General features: G+C 50.0%; 1 protein-coding gene across 1 annotated transcript in view; it reads left to right on the forward strand.

The window, feature by feature from the left end:
* The first annotated feature begins 14385 nt into the window (after positions 1 to 14385).
* The window catches only part of KY (kyphoscoliosis peptidase), a 30431-nt gene continuing 20405 nt past the window's right edge, over positions 14386 to 24411 (forward strand). Inside the window, exons 1-3 of the mRNA XM_088061134.1 lie at positions 14386 to 14426; positions 20056 to 20105; positions 21111 to 21167. Of these exons, the coding sequence (XP_087917260.1) occupies positions 14386 to 14426; positions 20056 to 20105; positions 21111 to 21167 (148 nt within the window). The remainder of the gene's footprint in view (positions 14427 to 20055; positions 20106 to 21110; positions 21168 to 24411) is intronic.

The following is a 24411-nucleotide window of genomic DNA, read 5'->3' on the forward strand; positions in this document are numbered from 1 at the left end:
CTGTCACAGGGCCACTCTTCCCTGCACACCCAGTGAGATTGTCACCATCTGCCCCAGAGACAGTGCCCGTCAGTGTCCCCTTGGAGGGCACATCAAGGGCATTAAAGCCTGATGGGTTTTTGGGGCACAATTTTGTTCTATTTTCCTCTCTGAGCCAGCCATGTGTGGGAGGCAAACACCCCATGGACGGCAAAACCACCCTCTGGGCTACCAGCAACCTCCAGTTCTGCCCACCAAGCCCCTGTGCAAGAAGGACAGGGGGCACAGACCTGCTCAGAGCATGAGCAGCCCCCCAGAGGGAAGCCTTGCGGTGGAGCTGTGCCCGGGGTGCACGGCCAGTCCCTCTGTGCTCACAGCCCGCAGCGCATTGAGATGGCAGCAGTCAGCTGCCAGAATTAGCTCTGTCTTAATTAACAGCTTTGCCTTTGTTCTCAGATGCTGCTTCAGGCGATGCCAAAGCCTTTGTGGAAGATGAAGATCTGGGATCCCAGTGAAAGGAAGCGTCAAGACTTATCATATGGTGAGGCACAGATCTCCTTCTCAAAACACCCTTGTAACCACCTTTGAGAGCAGAGGGGTCACAGCCTGTGCCAGTCCCTGTTCATCCCCACCACACTGGCTGTAACAGGACCAGCTGAAGCACAAACATGAATCCCATCAGGCCATCCTTGTGTATCTGGTGCCAGCAACCATGCTACAAGGGAGGCTCTGGGGGGGTCACCCTAACCTCTTCGAGCTGGGAAGCAGCAAACCCATGCTCTGGGAGCCTGACATCTCCTGTGACAGTAGGTGAGGGGTGCCCAAGGTTCCTGCCCTGCACCAGAGCTACCACCCAGCTCAGACTGGGAGCTCACTGGGATGGTGCTCTTGGTGGCAGGAGAATCCTGTGAGCCGCTCACTAACGCAGGAGCGGCTCAAAACACGATAAAGGTCAGACAAACCTCCCCTGCATCAGCCTCACGGAGCAGCAGAGCTGGCAGAGGACACAGGAGCCTCCCCAGCCAGGACAAACACAGAGCTAAAGCATCCCTGACACTTCCGGTTTATTTTCCAAGATGAGACCAGGCCTGCAGGGAGGGCAGAAAGCTTTTCACACAGCGCAGGAGCGCTGCTCCTGAATCCCTAATCCTGCCAAGGCAGCACAGACTGCTCCCAGCAGCTTGCATGTGCATTAATTGTAGAGGAAAAGCCTGCACCTACAGCATCCTCCCAAGAGTCAAAGCCTGAGGAGCTGGTAAATCCTCTCCCTAATAAGAGAGGCAGATCCCTTCAATATTCCAGCATTCCAGATTTGTCTGGTGTGCACCACATAACAAGAATCAGGTGAGACAGGTAACAAGGGCAATGCTGGCAAGCAGCATCCAGCCCCTGCAGCACCTCCTGTACAGTTCAACCCCTTCCTGCGAGTCCAAATAAATGTAATATGATGTAATAACATTAATTAGCAGCATTAAATGCTCAGTGTATTCAAGGCACAACTCAGCCACTTGGCACAGTGCAGCCCAAACTGCTTACAGTTCTCCCAGGGGAAATTACCTCAGGGAGACTTCTGGGCTTAAATACCATTGGGAAGCTGAAGGGACAGAGGAAGGGAGAGAAGTTATTGTCCTCTCCAGGCATTTAAAGAAAATTCAGGTGTCTTATCAGAGCAGAAGAAGCTGTAGGAAGGACAACTCCTTTGTCATGTGAACAATTTGTGGACTAAATTGAAGCAAGACGTGAAGAAAAAGTAGGTGAGATGAAGGTTAATTTGGCAACCAGAGTGAGAACAGAGGGAGCTGGGGTATGGAAGAGTCTATTAATTCCCTAGGCAAGAGACACAGCCTGAGCCAGGCCACGGAGTAACTCCTCACACAGTACAGAAAGATAAATTGCAGGTTCTGCTGGTGGAATATTCTGTTTATTAAGTTCCAAAATAGGAGACAGTCAAGTGCCAAGTGCCTTGAGCTTCTCGGTGCCTGAGAACATATTAATCACTGGTGGGAGCAGTGTTCAGGCAGCTCTGGTGTGACACCAGGCATCATGTAACAGGATGGGCACGCCACATTCTCCCCTCCACACTGCCACAGAGACACCTGCTCCTCTAGCAATGGACAGCAAAGACAGATAAAGATCAGCAAGTTCCTTTAGGAGCAAAAGAATTCACTTTGTTTCATAGATGGTGCAATTTCTGCTACTTGGCTTTTCATCTTAACTGGGTTTTTCAGGGCAGTTGCAAGTCCCAGCAGAGTTGCCAGCCATGGGACAGATCAGCCATGCCACTTTCTCATTTTCCTTTTCTTGCTAGCATCTCCAGGTGGAAGGATCTCTTTGTTCCCTTTGAAGGCAGAGGACTAACAAAGGCAAATGCAAAAGAGAAAAACAAAAACTCCTTTGTCTGAGGATGGATGACATCTTTTTATCTGTTTCTAATCTGGCTTCAACTTTCATTTCTTTAGGAGGGAAAAAAAATCCAAATATTAAATTTTATGCCAAGGCAAGCTATAATAAGTGACAGAAACACTCCATCTCCAGGTCCCTGCTAGCTCTGTGAAGTCAGAACTCTCACAAGGAAGAAAGCAAAATATAGACAGACAAACACTTTCAATGGAGATTTAAAATAAAAACTCTCCTCATGTTCCAAATGCAAAAGCTACAGAAAAATATGTCGCTCCTCCAAGGAAATTTCATTATCTTGAAGCGAAATGCAATTTATCTTTGGAAGCTTTAAAAAAAAAAAAAAGTAGCAGGGAGGGGAACCTGCCATAAGAGTTTCATTTTATCACAGCGTTTGGTTTGTTCCAGTCTGAGCCATGTTCCCATATCTGGAAGCACACAAAGGGTGGGAAGTTTTTAAGGTGCAAGTCCATCCAAAGAAGGAGGGAGGAGGGAGAATGGTCCAGCCCACTCCATATCTGCTGCTTCAGGGTCCCATTCAGATATTTTCCAACTGAAATCACACACCAGGCTGTTAAAAGCTGGCTTGGATCAGGTGCTCACCTCATGCACAGAAAACTTGCCATTTTTTCCTGCTTTATCGTGATTAATTTCCAATTGTCACCTTGATCAATGGTCCCATGAACACTATCATAAGGATAATATGATTTTTCCCCCCGATCCTATCACTCATAGGGTAATTACATGGATGATTGCACTCAAGGGCAAGAGCTTGTGTCCTGCACCCTTACACAGTGCACACAAGTTCCTGGTACTGCTGGCATCACCAGGACACTAAGAGGAGTTTTTCCCAGGTAAAAGGAACAAAACCAGGAATATTCAAGGCCCAAAACCCACTAGTCACACATACAAGCCAGTGAATGTCTCTGCAAGCATTGCAGGCTCCCTGCTGTTTGGATCATCAGTCTCACAGACCACAGGAGGTGAAGGCCAGAAGGACCTGCTGCAGCCCCCTGTCCTCCCTGCACACACCAAACCTCATGCCGAGAGTTCTGCCTTGGTCATTCCACTGCCTGCATGAGAAACCTGCCTCCCAACCAGGTATTTACCAAGCTACTGCTTTGATAGCCCAGGGACACATTTGAACTGCCCCAGCCGTGCCCCTCTGAACAGGGATCATGGGTACCAAAGGGCAGTTGGCAATATCCAGGCAGCCCTTCCCTAAGTCACTCCCAAAGGATCAGCTGCCAAGACCACAAGATGCCAGATCCTGGCTCCCATCATGCACATCCCCCTGCTCAGGCAGAGGTTCACAGTCCTATGAGGAGCAGCTGAGGGAGCTGAGGGGGCTCAGCCTGGAGAAGAGGAGGCTCAGGGGGGCCCTTCTCACTCTCTGCAACTCAGCAGGGTGGAGCCAGACTCCACTCCCAGGGAACAGGGACAGGACAAGAGGAAATGGCCTCAAGTTGTGCCAGGGAAAGCTCAGGCTGGACATCAGGAGGAATTTCTTCACAATAAGGGTTGTTAGGCATCAGAAAGGGCTGTGCAGGGAGGTGGTGGAGTCCCCATCCCTGGAGGTGTCCAAGGAACTCCTGGACATGGCACCCACAGTTCTGGGCTGGGTGACAAGGTGGGGATCCATCACAGATTGGACTCAATGGTCTTGGAGGTGTTTTCCAGCCTCAGTGATTTCTGTGATGAGCATGCCAGTGACCTGCACATCCCTATCTCTGTTCCATGATTCTCCATCTAGGGAGGGGAGGAAGACTGTTTTCTTCCAGGGATAGGATAAGTGCCTCAGCCTCAGATCCCACCCCTCCACCCCACAGCTCAGGATGTCCAGGCGCTCCACAGAGCCACACACAATTGCAATTCTGAAAGCAGGCTGCTGGAAGAGGGAAAAAGGGAGTCCTCGCCAGGCTTGATTGGCAGGAGACATCAAGAACCCTTCAAGAGGGGATTTGAGGGAGTTTTGCATTTCAAACACGGCAGGCAGGCAGAGGTTTACCCAGAGTGAAGAGGGAAGCAGCGAGGCTGCTGTTTCATCGGTTAACATCTGGCAGCTGCAAAGCTCAGAGATAATTCTGCCTCCGTCCTCCAGAGAGTTTGGATCTGGGAGGGATGCCAGAGATGTGGCAACTGGGAAAGGATGAAATTCCTTCACAGAATCCAAAACAGGCAGTGAAACATCACAATATTCTTCCTCCCTTTAAATAAGTGACTCTTTGATGCTGACTGAGCCAGTGGAAATGTTATTTCTTTTTGTCTAAGTGGAAGCAGGAGGAGAACAGAGGGGGCGATGCAGGTGGGGGAAGAAGAAACACAGCAACAGCTTTTTTTTTTTTTACCAAAATCAGACCTTTTTGATCAAAACCTGCAAAGACTTTTGATCAGGGTCTGCAAACAAAGCTTTTAATTGTTACCTGTATTTCTATTCTTAAAAAGCCAATAAGGACATCAAATTATTTCCATTTAGAAATAGCCCATTATAGAAAACCAACACGAAAATCTGAATTTGGATTTAAAAAAAAAAAAAAAGCTAAAAGAGACCTTTCAGTCAAAACTTGAAACTTATTCAGAGGTAATTCTGAAAATTAACTGTCATGTGTTACAACTGTTTGTGTAAGACCATCATTTGAGGTAAGACCAGGTAGTTTCATTGTGGGTATAAGGACAATCCCCACCTGAGCAGCATCCTGTGCTCTCCATCTCTCTGCCAGCTTTTCACTTGGGGTGGCTGCAGCCAGCTGGGGACAGTGACAGTCCTCACCAGGAACAGGCAATACAGCAGCAAGGCAGCTCTTCAGTTACAGAGGAATTGTCCTAATGAAGCCTGAACGCATATGCTGCCTCTCTGCAGGCATTTCTCCCGTGTATGCCACAGTTCATCCCAACCCTCTTTCCAGGCCACACATCCCTGGCTCCAGGACATGGTCTGAGGAAGAAGCAGCTCAGCAGGGCCATCTCACAGAGCAGCACTTGAGGCAGTCTCAAGCTCCACACCCCAACACGTGTCCCTGGGACGGTCTGTCCCCGCTCCTACGGTATCAGCACACCCCGAGATCACCAAGCCTGAGCAACAGTGGCCAGATCCAGCCATGGATCTGCGTGGATCCCTCAGAGTGAGGAACGGGCTCCTGGCTGGTACAAATTCGGTGAGCACCCGAGTGAGGAGAGATGCTCAAGACCCAGATCAGCCATCTCCTCTCCCCACTTACTCATCAACCAGGGCTGGGGGCAGACACCCCATTTTGCTGCTGCACGGGCTGGGGACCAGCGCTCCGTGTGCTCTCGGGCCGCGCAGGTGGCCGAGGTTTTCCCGCACCAACCTCTGGAGGTCAGCAGCCGGCAGCACTGGGGCTCTGCACTGGCGGCTGCCGCTGGAAAGAATAAAGCCCGACCCAGGAAAGCAATGGAACTCAGGTAAAGACCCAATGGCTTGGACACAAAATGCTCTCTACACACCACAGGTAATCCCAAACGTTTGAAGGGGCTGGCACACATCCTTCCTGCACTATTCTCCTTCCCTGCAGGAATGCAGGAGGGCAGGACCTTCCTCATTAATAGGAAATGATTAATTTCCAAAGCCTGCTTCAGCCATTTAATATCTTCAGGTCTCGTGTCAGTTTGTCCACAAGTGAGCCCTGTTCTGGGAAAAGAAATGAATTCCCATTTCACTTTGCCAGCCTCCAATGTCATTTGCTCATTTCATGTCTGAAGGACGCTACAGCAAACCCTTTACAGCTAAATCATTACTGATTTTACAGAGGTTACAAGTTGCTGGTAACGTAAAAAAAAACTCTTGGTAAATTTATTACACAGAATCTGACATTGTCCTGCATAAATCTCCATGTTCCTGGTAAATAACAGAGATTTCTAGACAATGTGAAACACCAGAAAGAACCTAGGCAAGTGAACTGGAGGTATGGAAGTAAGCACATCTAGACCCACTGGTGCAGAAAAGGGAGTCCTAACCTTCACCTGGTCCAAAAAGGTAAAAATCAGAAGAGGAAAGCAGGAGAAATCCTTCTGCTTTCCCCAGACGGGCAAGGAAAGGCAGCAGGTCTGCCAGTACAAGGTAGCCACCTCTTCCCAGGCACATGCTTCCTTGAGCATCACCAGGATATCATGGGTCAGCATCCCTCAGAGACACTGCTCTGCTATGCACTGTCTAAATATTGACTAAAAAGGTGGATTTTCTCCACAAACAAGGCTGTGGCAAGCTGCCTCCAGGCTGGGTTACAGCTCGCTCTGGGCTAGCTAGAAACAAGTATTCCTACCCACTGGAAAAGACTTCCCATTACTGTTTCCATCCTACTCTCTAAGAAAGCAAAAGTCTGACTTTCGGTGAGGATCATTAATCTCATTATTTTTAGATGACATTTCTAGGTGTGTTCTCAGAGCTCCAGGCTCACAGCACAAGCACAGACAAGTGGATGGGTCCATTGTGCACTGATAGAAGATCACTCCCCAAAATGGATTGAAGCAGAGGGCAGGTAACAAGTCTGGAATTGTGGTGGTCAAAGAGGACAAATGGAGGATACCTGGCAGAGGACATGTCCCATCAAGGGCTGGCTATGATGTCCCAGGAGCTCACTGACAGCTCAGCCACATCACTCAGGCTCAGGGCAGTGGAGCAGATGGCCAACTCCAACCACTGCTCTGGTGGAAGGAACAAAAAGTCCCTCCTTTTCCAGAGGGGACAATAAACATCACTTCAGCTACTCAGAACCTCCTCCAGCACATCTAGGTCCCTCTTTATCCTGCAGCCACATATCAGCTGATACTCATTTCTTCCTAGCAGGGCTCCTCTGCAGGTGGAGAGCCCTGCTGGGGAGTACCCACAGGCAGTGGGCACCATCTCTCCCTATTGTCCCACTTCCAGCTCTTCCTCACCAGGTGACAGCTCTCATACACCAGGTGAAAGCTCTCCTCCTGCTGCATCAGGAGGAGTTCCTGGGCTTTCTGAGCTGAGGAAGATCCTTCAAAATCCGTAGGAGGGGAGACTGTGGTTGCCCCATCCCTGGAAGTGTTGAAGGTCAGGTTGGACAGGGCTTGGAGCAACCTGATCTAGTGGAACGTGTCCCTGCCCATGGCAAGGTAGTCTGAGATGATTTTTAAGGTCCTTCCCAATCCAAACCATCCTGTGAGTCTCTGAGTGGGTTGGGTTGATGGATCATGACATGCTCCCAACCCAAACTGCTCCACAATGTAGCTGTGGTCAGGCAGCCAGCCACAGGGCTGCCACTAGCACCTTCACTGTCCCCATTCATCAGCATCTCCTTCAAATCAGCAACTTCCACTCTCCCACAGTATTGCTCCCAATTTCTCTCCAAGAACTTCAAGCATATCCTGATGACATCATGCTACACCCCCTTCCCTGCTCTTTCTTTCATCGAAGATTCTTTTCATCTCCCACCTCCTTGCTCTGGGGTGTTTTGTTCACCTCTCGCTGCCCGCAGAGCTGAGCCGCTGTGCTGGGAAGGGTTCTGCACCCGGTGTGGAGGTGGGAGCCCTCCCAGGCGGAGCAAACACGGCATCAGAGCATCTCAAAGCGCACCTCCCTCTCCCCCAAATCTCACAAGCTCCTTACAAAACCCACAGAGTTACAACAGAGCTCCATGGGATGAGGTGCACATCTTTGTCTATCAGACAAGCACATCCCCAGAAAATGGAGGCATATAATGAAATGTGTTTAGCACGGGCTCAAAACACGGTGTTTAGTCTGTGGGAGTCTCCACGCCCCCAGGCGTGCTCAGGTCATGCCAGCACAGACAGCAGTGATCCTGAATGCTAAAGAAAGAACCAGGGAAGAAGATCCCCCGGGCTGGATGGGCAGACACAGCTGGAGGCACAAAGGTTATCTCCAGATTGCAGGTGTGATGCTCCCACCAGCAGGGTGTGGAGACGGTACAACATGAGAGCAAGACCTGGGAGAGGGAGAAGAGATAAACCTGAGAAAAGCAACACTTTTCAGCCTCTTTGGCAACAACAAAATCGTGCCTTCATTTCAGATTAGCTGATTTTCACATGCATTTGCTTTTTTTGAATGTCAGCAAAACCATGCAGGTTTGTGTGTGTATGTTTGAAGCAGAACACTGACCCCTTTTGAGGCTATTCCGTGTTACATTTAGCTTGTTCTCTTCATTTCTCTCAAAACCATTTGGAAAAATCTTGCTGAGTGTGGCCAAGCCCCTTCAGAGGGATACAACACAGAGTTTGCTTCAGTTTTGCTGCTCCAGGCCATGTGGCTGGCGGCCGCAGGCTGCAGTACACAGATCAGGCTGAACTGGGGGTGCTGGGACAAAAATACTCTTTTTCCCCATTTGCACTGAATGTTGTCATTTTGCCAGAATCCAAGCCCCCACAGTTGGTTGCAAATCATCCATCAAAGAAAGAAAAAAATCCTTTGCTCCACCTCAGCACCAGTGAGCCAGGACAACACATGCCAGAGCCTGGGAATGGGGATAATGCCACTACCTCAAGGCCAGGCAGCACCTGGAGGCTGACACATTCCACCCCTACCTGTACCTGCAATTTTACAAACTTCATAAATATATATATATCAAATAGTCTATTTACCTTTCTTCTAAAAAAAGAAACAAAAGTTGAGAGGCACGGCCCAACCTTAGCTGTGAGCCACTGATTTTTCTATGATATAGTACACCTGAATCCGCCGGTGCGATGAGCAGAATGTACCAATTTGGGTAATTGGTGAGGGCCTGAGTGCGTGCATGCACTGCTGCCCTAAATATATATTTACAGTGCAGGTTGTTTGCATTTCTGATGATCTGCGATGCCAAAAGTTAATCAGCTCCTCCAGTGCACACAATCAGCTCCGTGGTGTTCTCCTCTCTGGTGTGGGGGAAGCTGCTCAGACTGTGATTTCAGAGGTGCCAAACACCATTAAACTGTTCAGTGAAGCAGTGGGAGGATGCTGCCAGGACCAGGCACTGCCCAGGTGCTCCCTTGGGCCAGAGGACACCTGGGTGATGCAGGGAAACATGGGAACAACATTGGAACTCAGAGCTGACCAACAATCCTGACGGGCCCTCACTAACACCTTGAGGCTGGTTTCAATTTAAACCTGAGTGCTGGCTCAACTCTTCCCACTGGATCTTAGCATTCCCATTCCCTCACCTAAAATCCACTTGAGTAATCAACTGTCAAGCTAATGACTGGGGCACCAAATCAGCAAAGTACTTGAGCACATGCTGAAGTCCCATTGAAAGAAATTAGACCTAAGCAGACACTTTGCTCCAAGGTGAGAGGGCTTTGTGTAAAAAGTCACAAGAAGGCTGTTCAAAACAGGTGTAACAGCGTATGGAAGCAAGCCATTCCCACTTGAGTGGCTTCCAAGCATCTTGCTCAGCACTCACAAGGACCTGTCGGAAGCATGGGAAACCTAGAGCTTTAGACCTCACTTTATTTTTTTGGCAGCCAAACCTGAGTAGGATTCAGAGGACAGTCCTGGAATGTGCAGGTGGCTCCCAGGTCCTAAGTGCAGGAGAGCACCTCCTGGGATGCCCTGAGGAAGCAGATGGGACATGGATGAAGGACACAGCACCCACGGGCCCCCAGACAGGACCAACACAAGCAGTATCTCCACACTGGGATCCCTCAGCAAGCCACAGGCAGGCCCAGCCCAGCACTGCTCCCTGCAATGAGATCCAGCACTGCTGAGCAGCAGGTAAGCAGGGTTACAGCCCAGGGACCCCAAAAGGAGCCCCCGCTGCCAGCAGCACTGCCCTGCCTTCTCCAAGGAAGGACTGAGTCTGCACATTCCCCCCGCAGCCACGCGCCCACCCTGGCGATCCCCTCACGCCTGTTCCCCAGCGGGTTCGCAGAAATCCCACATCTCAACCCCCCCAGCCACCTCCCAGTCACGCTCCGAGTGACGGGAAGAGCAAAGATCAAGTTTCTCTGTGCACCAGAGAACAGGAATAACGTTTGGTCCTGCCAAGGACAGCACCTCGCTCTGGCAGGTTGTTCAGGTAACCACCTGGCACGGTGAAATTGAGCTGTGACTTGCCTAAAATGTGGGATTTTACAGCCCCACACGGTGTTAATGTGTGCGTATCGATATGCATATACATCAATAACCAATGTGTTCCAAGGAGACAGTTTCCCTGGAAGTTTTCCAGCGTTTGGATATCTTTATTACGGTGAGTTAGGTCAAAGCCCTAACTTGCATAAACTGGCACAGCTCTACTGAAATCAATACCCCTACGCCAGCTCCTGCTATTTGATGAGGTGGCCCAGAATCTCTGTACTGGTTTTACTGTCTTCCTTCATCATCTGCCCAGTTCCCATCTCCTGTATTTTTTCAGCTGATTTTAGTTTTACTTGTGGAGTCCTGGGCAAAAGCTGCAAGCAAAGAGCAACCAACCACAAGAGCTTCACTTGTAAGTGAGCAGTCCAGTTGTGTTCACCATCTCAGGGAGGATTTGCTATCTTTGGTCTCCCAGCACTTGGAGATTACTCCTTGGTTTCCTGGAGATCCCCATGTCTGACAGTTCCCCTTAATCCCTCTTGGTGTCCAGCTTAAGAGTCAAGCACAAGACCAAGCTGAGACAGGCAGGACCACGAGGCATTCATGCTCTTCCGCATTCACCCAGGGTGCAGAGACACCTGTAAAAACTGGGAAGAAGCCTTTTCTTACAACAAGCTCTTGAAGAAAGTCAAAAGCAAAGTCACAGACATCTTTCACTGCAGCAGGAGGGTAACAGAGAAGGCCCTGCTTGGCCTCCACAGGGGGAGCAAACCAGTTTACGTGCTAATCCCAGTGTGAGCAACCAGAGCTGGCACCAGCCGGGGCCACTTGTCTGACTTCAGCACTTGGCAGGGAGGGATGGATGAACAAAAATATGTAGCACAGACCCCGGCTGCCCAAAGCCACGGGTCGTTTGCTGTCGAAAAATATAAATATATTTTCCGGCTGACGGAAAAATAAATATAGAGAACATCTTGAATTTGGAGAGTGGTTCCTGCATGGCTGCAAGGCTCAGCAATGTCCCTGCACAGGCTTTTCTGTGCCCACAGCACCACACATCTGATGGTGTGACCAAAAGGAGGGACAAAGCTGCCATCCCTCTCCCAGCTCACATGTGTCCACGCAATGCTTCCAAGCTTAGGGATTTGTTATTTCTGGGGGGAAAATGAAACCAAACAAACAAACAAAACAAAAAAAACAACAACATAAACCTGAGGCCAGAGCAGAAAAGGAATGAGAGCAAAGAAGGGATTTTGGCAGGAGAGGGCTGGAAGATGATGCTGTGAAAGGGTTCTATTCCAGGGAAGGCAGCCTGATGCCCCCATGGGACAGACAGTGCTGTCTATGTTGACAGCTTGGATCCAAGTGTCTGTCCCCACAGATGCCTTTGGAAGCACCACCTGTACATGTGCAACATCCCAATGCTCCATGCCAATGTGACAGGGCTGGAACAGGGAGGGAGCGAGGATGGGATGCAAGGCAGCAGGCACATCTAAATAAGGCCACAGAGGTAAGGGCAGGATCACTTTAAACAATTAAAGTTTCATTTTAATAGATACCACAAGGGGGAAAACATTCCCATTGGTAAAGAGCAAAACAGGTACCTTCTTTTTCCAAGGACAGTTTTCACAGCTGGCCTCCCTGAAGAAATGAAGCCCGTTTGCATCCAGCCCCACTCCTTACCCCACAATTTTAGAACCTATTGGTTTATTTTAGCCAGGTCAGAGTGGGCAGGGATGTCTGAGGGAATTTCTGCTCCTACACTTTGTGGGTTTCTCCACACTTCCACATCTTTTGAAGAATCATGGCACTACTTGCTCAAACACATAAAATACCCAGCCAAGTTCAGACTCATATGTCAAACTGTCCCATTAGGCTTGCCCAGCTTGAACATATGGATGTACAAACTCTTAGCAGGGGTTTACCCTACCTTCTCTCCCCCAAAATCATTATAATTAGCATTCCTGCGACCAGATCACACAGCTATCTGCTGGAAAAAATCAAGGCAGAAGGTGGTGGTGCCTTGGTTCACTGGACATCTCATCCAACTCCATCTTTATGAGTCTGGGCTTTGCATGAGTACATTCAGTGCCACTTAAGCAGATTGGCTCAAGGACAGCAAATTAAACAAGGCCAAGAAAATCAGCTCTGGAGAGCCTCACATCCTCATGTCCTTCCAAAGTGATTGTGAGCCAGGCCATTTGCTCATTTACTTACAAGGGAAAATGTAATATATCACTTTGCACACCATGATCTGTCCCCAACCCTTCCCAAGCATTTGCTGGCAAATCATGGAGCTGGGTGCATCTGCTCCAAAACCATCAGGGAGAAGTTTCCTCTTTCCAAAAGGTAAGTTCAGAGGATAGAAGGGTTTCTAACTCCTCCTGGGGCTGGTGGGAGTTTGGTATCACCCGCAAATTCCAGCATTTTGCATTCCTGGAGTGAGGAAGGTGTGTGTGCCCAAGGGGAGCAATGCCAGATGAAACACCTATGGGTCACTAAACAGAACCACTGCAGAAATCACTTCAGGATTTGGGTTTTCCTGGTCTGTTCTGAACCCCAGTCAGATTTGGGCTAGAGGGGCAGCAGCCTAGGCCAGCCCCTGTTGCAGTCCCCCGTCACAGAAGAATTAGTAATTAAACACAGGCCAGGTGAGGAGTACTGGGTCTTGCAGGCAGCTGAAATATTTCCATTTTAAAAGGCAGGAGGGTGGGAGCTGGAAGCCAAGTGCCAATTCATCTCCCTTCTGCACAACAGCATTCCAAGGTAAATTATTAGGGAGGAGCTGTTCGTTGCCATTTACATTTCCCATGGATAAAATGGCCCATTCCGACTGTCCCAGGAATGGGGGAAACAGCATAGGAAAACTCCAAGAACACACACCATTCCACCAGCAGTGACTGAGTGGAAGGGATTCTTCCAACAGAGCTGGATGGAGCTGCCCACCAGAGCACCTCTTCAGAGCCTTCAGATGAAACCAGCTCTGAGCCTCTGAGCTCCCTCCACTGTGACAGTGGATTTGCTCCAGCCTGAATAAGGCAGCCCCAGGGCTGGTTACCTGCAAACTGGCCTGGCCCTGAGAGCCCTCTGAGCCACAGAGCCCTCACAATATTAATGAACCTGGTGGCTCAGCCCATCACCCTGGCATCAGGAACCTTTTACTCCGGTGTACAGGCTGCTCTTACCTCTCTGTATTCAAACATCAGGTGTCCAAAATCACACCTGGAACCACCATAAATCAAATGGCTCCAAGCCCAAGTGCTGCCCTTCGCACATTTAACAGCCCGGGCCCTCTGCGGTGCCCGCGCACAAAGACAGGCAATGTCATCCTCCCGCTGCTCCCTTAACTGCTTATCGATCCCAAAGAGCCTCCAAATGGATTTCTCTGGCTAGCTATCATCCTCCATAGCCCAGGAGATCCCCTCTATATTATAGAGCAGACATCTCAGTTAGAGCTTTATTTACTGTGAAGGAGCAATTAAGCCATCCCAGTTCAATTTATGGCCGGCACAGATAACCCCACTCAACACGAGCCAAGGCCAGTTTAACTTTCAGATACTCATCTCTTGCCATGTGCAAAAAACCAGCTTAATTTGTGTATTTTTTATATCCCTAGCTCAAATTCGGACTTCATCTTTGATCAGTCCAGTACAAGCTGGGAAATCATTCCCTTGCAGGGTGTCTAATAGATTTCCATTGTGTTTACTGCAGTCCTGAAGTCAGAGGTCAACTCATTGGGCTTTATTTTCTGAAAACCTTATCTTGAAGCAGGTATTTGGGATGTTGGGGATTCAGATGTCCAGTATTATGCTCAGGACAAGAAATAAGGAATGGAGGAGCAAGGTACACCTATGAAACTCACTTTGGCTGGCAGGTGCAAAGATCAGTTCTGCCAGCACTATATATTTCATCTCACTTCCTCCTTTTCCCATAACTCATCTTATCTACTCCACAGAAAGCGAAGCTGTAACCAGTTTGACAGAGTCCCAGAAGGTCTTGTTTGCATCCTTACCAGCATGGGAAACTTCCACAGCTTCTGCATCATCTGGGCAAAGAGGTAATGACAAACGCAGCAGAGACTGGTGGTGTCTTGGCAGCTGCTGGATTTTAGAAATATTGCAGTATCCACAGGTGAGATGGGAGCACTGGGATAGGAGGTGTGCTGGAGGCTGGAAGCACTGGGACACCCCTGGTACTGCAGACTTACCCACTTATTTGCTCTCAGATAGTGAAAACTAGAGGGGAAAAGATGAAGTTTCTTTCTAGCCCTTCAGGCAATGTCAGCATGTTATTTTAACATCTTCCAAGCAGGACAGCACTTTTGTCCCTGCCCATGGCAGGGGGGGTTGGAAATGGATGATCTTTAAGGTCCCTTCCAATCCAAACAATTTTGTGATTCATTTTATGATTTATTGTACAGTGGCAAATTAATTTAGGAGGAAGATAAAACCAGCATCTGAAATAGAGTATTATTTCCTGCAGCATTAATCGGTGGCATCAGTACCACGTAATTTGTTACCGGTGGCATATTTCTGTATGGCTTCATTTCCTTAAAAGCATGGGAATTAATGAGGTGTTTGCGTTGGAAAGGGATTGGCAGGCACCGAGCATAATGTGGGCAATCACCAGAGAGGCTTCCTGGCTGCGCGGAGGCACCAGGGTTTGTAAACCAGGGTGTAAATACCTCAGCTCTGCTGCCCTACAGGGATTAATCTGCTCTGAGGCAGACGTGATTCCAGCAGCTGAACACCTGCCCCGCTGTATTTAAGTGCAGAACAAGAATTCACCTCACTTAAAGTAATGTACAGCAACACTGAATCATCATCATTTTGTTTCTCAGTAACTGAGTTACTGGTGATGTCTTTTCCCAGAAGAAAGTCAATCAGGAACCATCCAGCCCAAGGGTGTCACTGGCCCTGGGATGTCACTGGCCCTGTGAATCACAGCCCTTCTGCTCATGCCATAATTGTACTTCACCTCCTTATCTTGTGTACACTGAGGAACTCCAGGAGGGAAAACCCCCATCCCTCGGCAGGGATCTAGCCCAGGGGAAGAGCTGCCAAGGGGACAATCTGCTGGTGGAGGTTGGTGGCTGGTGCATACTGGAGCCATTCCCAGGAAAAGGAGAGATGGGAGAGGGCTTGAGGCCAATAGGTTGAGGAGAGTGATTCAGCCACTCTATTCCACTCAGGTGAGACCCCACCTGCAGTGTGTGTCCAGCTTTGATGTCCACAATATCAGAAAGGGTCCGGTGGAAGCTGGAGCCCCTGTGCTTTGGAGCCAGGCTGGGAGAGCTAGGGGTGTTCACCCAGAGAAGAGAAGTCTCCAGGGACATCTTAGAGTCCCTTCCAGTGACTAAAGGGGTTCCAAAAGAGTTGGAGAGGGACTTCGGACAAGGGATGGAGTTACAGGACACAGGGAATGGCTCCCCACTGCCAGAGGGCAGGGTTAGATGGGATATTGGGAAGGAATTCTTCCCAATGAGGGTGGTGAGGTGCAGGCCTCCCCTGACTTAGCATTAAAATGGGTTACCCTAAAAAAACCTTCCCATGTTTTACAGGGGTTCAGAATTCATTATCTATTTTATACACATGCATTATAGATTTATATAAACTTGACCTTTTAAGAGCTGCCTTGTGCACTTGCTGAGCGTTACATATAAACCAAGCATGAAATATTTCAACCAACAGCTTCCAGATGATGTGTGGGTAAAATTCAGGGTTGGGGAAAGGAGATGAGAGGCAGCCTCAGAAAGTCATGTGCTGCAGAGAAAAGTGACTCCAACCTCAGCTCTGCACCCTCAGACCTCGGTCCTCACTCTCCAAGACTTGGGCAGGGGCTCAGGTGACTTCATCAAGTGTGCTGAGATCCCTGAGGACAAAAAAAAAGGTGCAATGATGACTTCAGCTGCCAAAGTCTTAAATAACTAAATACTTTTGGGGCTGTGTCCAGCAGAAACAGCAGAAAAGTTATAGGAATTAGGGGAAAAAAATCCCATTTGCTATTTTCTCACTGACATTGTATAAAAGACCTTTCCTACAGGTAATTTGGTAACTCCACCATCAAACCCCCACTAAAGCAGGGCAGAAGCAGCTCAAATCCCTGGGTCGGAGCTGATGACTGTGGCAGTGAATCTCCCACTGCAGGCATTGCAGTATTAACATTTAAAAAATCACGAGACCTCAAATATCCCAATGCTAAGTCTCATGACCTTTAAGTCAACTAGATTCAGGTTTCTTTTTCTTTGACTCTTGCTGCACTTTTGGGATGGAAATAAAAGACCTTTTTAAGTTTAGGGAACGTTACAGGGAGCCTCCACCACCCATTTCTTCCCCCATTTACATTTCTGGTCCCCTAAATTCAGTTATTATAAGTGCTGGTTTATTTTCAAGCACTTCTTTTTCATGTTGCTGCATTTTGATGACTTGCTTTTAAGGCAATTCTTGACACACTTTTAGGCTGAGATTAAATGAATGTTCCTTTGAGGTTCACTCTGACCCAAACTAGCGTTAATGGTTTGTCCAGGTTGGCTAACAAGGAGTTAGGAGTGGCATTTTATAGGTTACAAGGAAAGACAAGGACTGAAGTTCAAAGACAGAATATTAGAAAATTCCCGAGTTCTGAGTTCCTAAAGCACAGCCCCATGCTGTGCCTTGTGCCTGGGCACACAATACCCCAACAGTCCTCATTCAATCCTCTTGACACATTTCTCCCTTTGATAACACACTCCCCCGAAAAACCAAACCCCAGCTCAGAGAAAGCCATTCCTTGGGCTGCATTCGTTTGGTTGGCCCAAATGAAAAATGTAGCGTCAGGTGTTTGTCAGCTGCTCTATAGTGCTGAAAAAAGCCCTCTCCTGCTTTTCCTCTGCTTGGCCAAGGTGTGTACTTTAGATAAAAGTCCTGTTTCTGGCCGAGGCACTCGCTGCTGCTCCCAAGAGGGAGAGGATAGGCTCTGCTCCTGCTCTCCCCCATCCTTACCGCCATCCCAAGGCGCCTCTTGGCTCCTTGCCCTTGGAATTATTTGCTCCCACTAGCAGGCAGAGACCCCAAATACCGCCTCTCAGGACTGCAAAGAGGCCTAGAAACCCCCCAGATTCGCTGCCCACGTTCAGCAGCCCCCACTCCCCTCCTCGCTGCCCTGCCGGCCGCTCCCCACGGCCTCGGGGCCGATGGAGCCGCAGGCACGGCGACGAGGGACATCGGCTCAGCCTGGAACAGGCACCCAGCTCAGCCGCCGGCTCTGTCTGCAAGTACAGATAAATATACATGAGGCAGAGGCGAAAAGCCAGAGTCAGCTCCTCTCCGAGCCTACGGCTCCGGTTACGGCGTTGCCCGCGCCCCGTGGCACGGACGCTCCCTGGAGCAGCCGCCAGCCTGGCACGGCACGGAGCAGATGGTCAGAGTCGCTTGGCCCGCGGCCGCCGCCAGCCCCCGGCTCCTCGCCTCTCACGATGCTCACCGAGGCCACCTGGGCCTCCCGCGGGCCGGGCAGGACACAGAGCCACCGGGGTCAAAGCCGGAGCAGTTGCTGGCGTGGCAGGGGTCAGCACTGAACTGGGGTGGCCAAAATCACAGCGCTCCTCCCAGCATCACCATCTGCTGTGGAGGATCCTGCTCCCGTGTGAGCGGCAGACTGGGGTAGCCGTGGGCAGATTTGGGCAAGAAAAAACGCTCTAAAGTAAAGCTGGATGGCAGAGGGATCACAGCACTTCAGGCAAATCCTCAAAAGCCACAACCACCCAGTAATAATGACCTGCCCGTGGTGGCTCTTGTTGATGCAGGCTTGTCCTGCTGCCCAGAGCTCCCAGGAAGGATCCGCTGCTCCGTTTGCTCCTCGGACAAGGAGGGCACAAGGAGCAGATGGGGCACAGCAGGATACGTGTCCTGGGCTGCAGGAAGAGCAGAGAAGGGGTGGCAATGGCTGGAAGCAGGTCCTGTGCCTGGCCACCAGTCCCTGGGCTGGGGATACCGGCGGGGAGTGAGATCCTGCAGCCGGGCTGCCGGGAAAGAAGCCATGTGCAGGTATTGGCTGCGTGCATCGCTTGGTGCTTCCCTGCCCTCCCCGTTAGGGGCTTTGCACCCTCACCAGTAAACTGGGGGTGTTCTGGCCAAGGGCAGTGGTCACTCTGGGCAGTGGCCTGAGAGCCCCCATGGCAGGGCTCAGCGGGGTTCAGGAGTGCATCGGGGTGCACCAGGGAGTTACCGCAGCACCAACATAGCCCTGAGCACGTGAGAGCCAAACAGCTCCAAACTCTGCTCCAGGAGCCCCGAGCAGCGAGCACGGCCATAAAGAGCAGAGGCAGCAGCGCTCCAACTTCCTGGCACTCAGGGAATCTTCCTGGATCACTTTACGTTCATGTGTCCTTGGCTCATCTCTGTACAGTTGAAAAACACTGTAAGGGGAGCCAGATAATTAGGACAGCTGAGGTTGAGAAGCAAAACCCAGGGAACCAATTCCTTCTAAATTGGAGCCCTGTTGCTTTCAGCAAACCGCACTGTTTGTACAGCCCTGCTTTGCCGAGAGGCCCCTGCAGTCAGAGGCAGTGGGACCATGCTGCCCACCAAAGCTCTGTGTTGTTCCACAACTTACTCCCGAGGAACTGCCAGTTCCGCTGTCGGTGGGATGGTGGTGGAGTCACCATCCCTGGAGTTGTTCAAGGAATGACTGAAGGTGGCACTCAGTGCTCTGGTCTGGTTGACAAGGTGTGCGTCAGACAGAAGTTGGACTCGACAATCCTGAAGATCTTTTCCAACATAAAGGATTCTGTGATTCTGCCATTTTGGGTGACCAAAGGAACCAGAAGGCAGGCAGGCATTAACCGTGCTGGCTGGGTGCTGCCTCCAGGCTGGCACGGCCGAGGACAATGGTGTCACTGCAGTGACACTCAGCATTTACTCCTTTGGCTCTGCATGTCCTGACATGAGCTGCATTAGCGCGAAACGCTCCCTGCCCCGGGGGATGTTCCCAGGCACTGCCACGGCACAAATAAATAACAACAACAATGCTCTGAGGGTGGTAGGGGGGCTGTCATCTGACCCAGCACCACCGATGGAAAGAGCAAAGAGCGAGTGCCTGAGTTTGCCCCCAGCACTGTGAATGCGCTGGCATTTGGTCACCAGCGGGAAGGGCTGACAGGAGGGCTGTTTGGAGGGGAGCAGCATCCACACAACTCCAGGCTTTACTGGCATGTCCAAACACCAAATGCACCAAGCACAACCCCCCACACTTAACATCCAGGAGCTCTTCTCTCACCTTTTTTAGGGCTGCTTATTTAAAAAGTACTTTTAGAGCTTTTTAGTACTTTTTTAGCTTTTTTAGTACTTTAGGTAAAGATGTTTTTCTTCTGCTGGGTATTCCCTCACAGCATGAGGACTGATCCACCTTTCCTTGGCTCTTTTAGGCTCATCTTTTGAGCTTGAATAAGCCTAGAGCAGAAAGGGACACAGAGCAGGAGAGCAAGATATGCCCTCAGCCCAAGGGCACCAGCTCCAAACACAACCCTGAGCCATGGGCAGGGAGGAGGAAGAAGCAGCTGCCATGTGCATGTCACCAATGTCCCCTTGTCACACTTGAGTTATCCAGTGGAAGAAGCAAAACAGAGATTTAAGGGAGAACCACTCCCTTGCAGGTCTGCAGCTCGGTCACTCAAGGGCTGAGAAGTGACTGTCATGTTTTCCTTGCAGGCTTTGCCCAGGCTGTGCAAGTGAGGATGACGACAAACCCAACGACCTCAGTAAGTCAGTTGTGAGACCAGCACTGCAGAGATAGACCAGGTGACACTGGTACTTAAAAATGCGACCTTAAGTACAGCACCCTAGTATTCATGAAGGATATGACCTTACCTCTCCTGCTTTTCCACTTTTGAGGGATCTTGGGAAAAAAGATCTTTCTCTGATCCTACCAATCAGGAGGGATAAACTCCAAGTGGTGTTGTATGGTAGAAGCAATATCAAATTGCCACTGGCACCACCCCAGTTCCCCAGTTTCCAGGGAACTAATAAATTTTCATAGAATCAGGGCATGGTTTGTGGTGCCATGGGCAGGGACATCTTCCAGTAGACCACTCTCCAACCTGGCTTTGAACACTTCCAGTGATGGGACAGCCACAGCCTCTTTGGGCAACCAGTTCCATGAAGTTATAAAATATTTCTAGAAAGACAGAAAAGAACCAAATGCCAGGCTCTGCTGGACACCATGGCAAACCTGAGATTTCTGTGGGCCAGGGAGAGAGAGGCAAAGCTGAGTATCACTCCTAGAGTAACAGCCAATGCACACTCCTGCCCTGAGGCTGAGCCCATCATGTTTCCAAGAAGAGTGCTGAGGGAACAACACTGTCCTTGCAGCTGCCTCAATGACAGGAATAATGTGCTGCAGAGCTAAGGGGAACAAGGGGATGATGATAATGAAAGTACAGGAGTGAAAACTCATTACTGGAGATGCTCGGGAGGCATCCTGAGGGATCCCCTTAGGCTTCCTGGGCTGCTTTAACCCTTTGGGCGAGGCTCTGGTACTCAGGCCAATGTGCTGTGCTGCTGTCTGTGCTTTCCTCCTCTTTTTCTCCCATTTCTTTATGAAAACAACTTACCCTTTCCCCACACAGAGTGCAGTGCACACCACAGCACAGACACACCATGCCATTTGGCATTCAGCTTCCTGGGACTGAAGAGCAGGAAGCATAGTGGGGTTTCTGGGCAGCTGGTCCAGAAAAGAGTCCAATAATATTTTCTCTTATGCCCAGCAGCTCAAATGGAGATGGGAGCAGTGACTGGACAAGACAGACAGCCCAGCCCCACAGGTGAGCTCATTCCCTCCCAAGGGGAGAAGACTTCCCTGACTGCTTTTGGGCCTCCTGGGGCAGAAGGAATCTATTTCAGCATTGTTAATATTGCTTAGGATGCCCTGGCATCCTGCCACGTTTCTGAAAAGTTCGAGATGCCCCTCAGCCATCTCCATGGCAACTCTGGGATGCTGATCCCAGCTGGACACAATGTCCATGTCGGAACAGCAGGCTGCCAGGTTCATCTTCCCCTGTCTTTTGGAAGGGCAGAAGGAACTGAGAGGAGCTCTGGTTCCTCTTGATGCACTCCCAGGCTGCTGGAGGAGCAGCACATTAGACACCACGGGGCTTTGACCTGTGGAACGAGCCAAATGGCTCTTCCCAGCTGGTAGCAAAATTCCTGGCAAAGGTATTTTTGGCTTTTTTTTTATTTTTTGGAAGGTATTGCTACCTGGTAAAAGAATTTTTGGAAGGTTTGGCTGGTACAAAATGATTTGGTGTTTCAGGCTTCTCCCACAACCTGGAGGTGCAAGCAGCCCTTACCTGGTAGGTGTTTCATATTCCAGTCCATGTCAAACAGCCTAGCATCCCCATGGCAGGGCAGCAGGAGTACAGGACACCACTGTGGTGTTGGGATTTTGGATGGGAATGGCAGGAACAGCCAACCTGAGAGAAAGTGTGGCCCTCAAGGAAGGCAGGAGATGCATAAAAGGAGGATTTCATCCATGCTTCCAGGGCTTTAGCCAAAAAAAAATGAGTTTATGTGCAGAAGAAACAGTACAGCCTTCCCTGGGGACACGTTCTTCCTGCCAGCAGCTTCACATGTTGTGAGGGACACAACAGACCTCCTTCATGTCACTCCAGTCCTGAGAACACACAGAATCAGCAGGATTCCAGGTCCAAGGATGCACAAAGGCAGCAAAACCCAGCCTGACACACCCTGAATGAAATACATACATCTCCTTTTGGTACTGTCACACGTCACCCCATCCTGACAAGCACAAGATTCTTCACTCAAGAGCACCTGAGATGGTGTTTTGGTAGCCATAGCTCAGAGGGATGCCCACAGAAACAACAGGGGTACTTCTTCAAACAGAAGCCTTGCAGCAAATTCCAACTATTCAACTCTTACTCCTGACACTTTGCTCCTGACGCAGCAAATATGGACAGAGCTTCTCAAAAACAAGAGCCAGTTACCTCTACACTTCTCCAAGGCAGTGGTGGACTTGCTTCTGTTGCCAGTGTTGTGTCCTCAGCTCATCCAATAGCTCAGGTGTTCAAGATCACCATGAGAGCATCCAGCTCTTCCACAGCATCCTGGCACCTTGGGTTAAGAATAACTCCAGTGAGGGCCATTCTATGACCTTGCCCCCAAATGACCACTCAGGTCCTTCAGCTCTAGCCCAGGTAAACACCACTTGGAGCCTGTCCTTCTTCAGGCCAAGCTCCCAAGGAACAGCAGCACCACTCTTAGGGTGTCTCAGGAAGGAAGGTTTGGAGGTTCAGCACCCCAAGGTCACCGTCACTCCAGAAGGGTTGATTCTTACCATGTCCACATCCCTTCAAACACCTCGACTCACACTGAGCTCCAGGTATTTTTTCCAAACTTGCCTTCCATTTACATTTACCTTTGCCATTGTATTAGAGAATATCAGGCTGGCTGGGCAATTGAGACAACTCTTTTGTCTACTGGGTCACCAAGAAGGTGACCCTTTGCTCATCCCTGCAGCAGAGAGATGTTGATAAAATGCAAAAAAAGGACTTTCTGCATCTCCCAGGATATGCCATGCTGCTGGTTTAATTAGAAGGGGCAAAGCTCCCTCCTGAATAAACCAGAAATAGCCTTCCAGGGAAAAAAATAACCCTGCCTGGGTATTCTGGGGGATTCTTGGAAAGAACAGCTATACATCTCCCCCAGTCTTGCACAGTACAAGAGCCAGAATTTTGGAGGAGTATGTCCAGAAAGCCAATCTGCTCTGGGAGAGAAACTTCCTTCACCTTTAATGCTGGTAAAAGGAAATAGAGTGTAATTTCCTCTGTCCTGTGTGTTTTCATCTGCCCATCTTGGATGCATTTGGTGTCACATGTCATCCCCCACATGTCAGGGAGAAGCTTTGTGGGGAGTGCTTGACAATAAAGCTCACCTCCAAGGGCACAGCTAATGGATAATTCAGGTTACCAGAATACCTTAACAAAAGCACCCTAAACCCTCTCCAGGGTCACACAGGCCCCCACTGCCTTCAAAGGATAAGTTATTTGAAGATTATACAAGGATTAATGTCTAATGACTGCATGCAGCCCGGCCAGGACCACTCCCCTCATCCAGAAAGGCCAGCAGCAAACCCCAACATGGAGGCTTAAGGTCAGTGATCCATGCTCGGACAGACAAGTCAGGATAGCTCTGGAGAGCCTCACAGCCTTCGGTGGCTGAAGTCCTGCCAGCAGCCCCCTCCTCTCTCCCTGCCTCTGGCAGTGCTGGGGACAGGGGCAGTGCCTCCAGGTGTCACAGGCAGAGCCCCATGCAGCTGCCAGGGAACGAGGAGCTCCCTGCCAGCGCCACCCGAGGTGCCCAAGGACACACGGCCACTCCTGCAGGGACACCCGGGACATCCATGTGGTATTTTTTGTTTTTAAGAAACCATAGCAAAACATCTGCTGAATCCACAGCTGCTTCGAGAACTTGTTCTTGGAGGAACAAAGAGCAGCTATGTTCACAGCAATGTCTTTTGTCACTGAAGAAAGGGAGAGTAGAAAAAACCAGCAGAAATATTTGCAGTTCTCTCTCGGAGCACTGAGCTGCGACACACCCCGAGCCACACCCCGCTGCTCACACAGCTCTTCTCACAACCCTGTGCAGGCAGGGTGTCCTCAGATTCCTCATGGAAGGAGTGCTGGGCAGTGTCATGAGCCAGGGAACAGCCAGGCTTGCCTTTTATCCCCAGCAATCCCACTCAAAATGCAGGGCCTTCTGCCAGAGGCTCGCCCACCTGTGGACAGGTATTTCCCCATGGGAGGCAGAATTTGCCTCCAAAGCATCGCTCCCGCTGTGCCTCTCAGGGGTCACAGCATTGGCTCAGTTCTGAACCAGCCCTCATTGTCTCCCTGACATCTAAACACGTCCTTGACCTCCCTGGCAGGGCTGCCCCTGCCATCAGTTAGCTTGTGTGGATACCAGGAAACTGAATACATGGGCTTATAGTTCAGTGGAAAGTTCTGCTGCCGTCTTAAATCATAAAGCACAGCTGCTGACACAGCAGAACTG

Source organism: Pseudopodoces humilis, chromosome 11 (genome assembly GCF_049639895.1).
Source record: "Pseudopodoces humilis isolate 2021_Gansu_Grassland_sample_001 chromosome 11, ASM4963989v1, whole genome shotgun sequence".
In the NCBI taxonomy this organism is placed as follows: Eukaryota; Metazoa; Chordata; class Aves; order Passeriformes; family Paridae; genus Pseudopodoces; species Pseudopodoces humilis.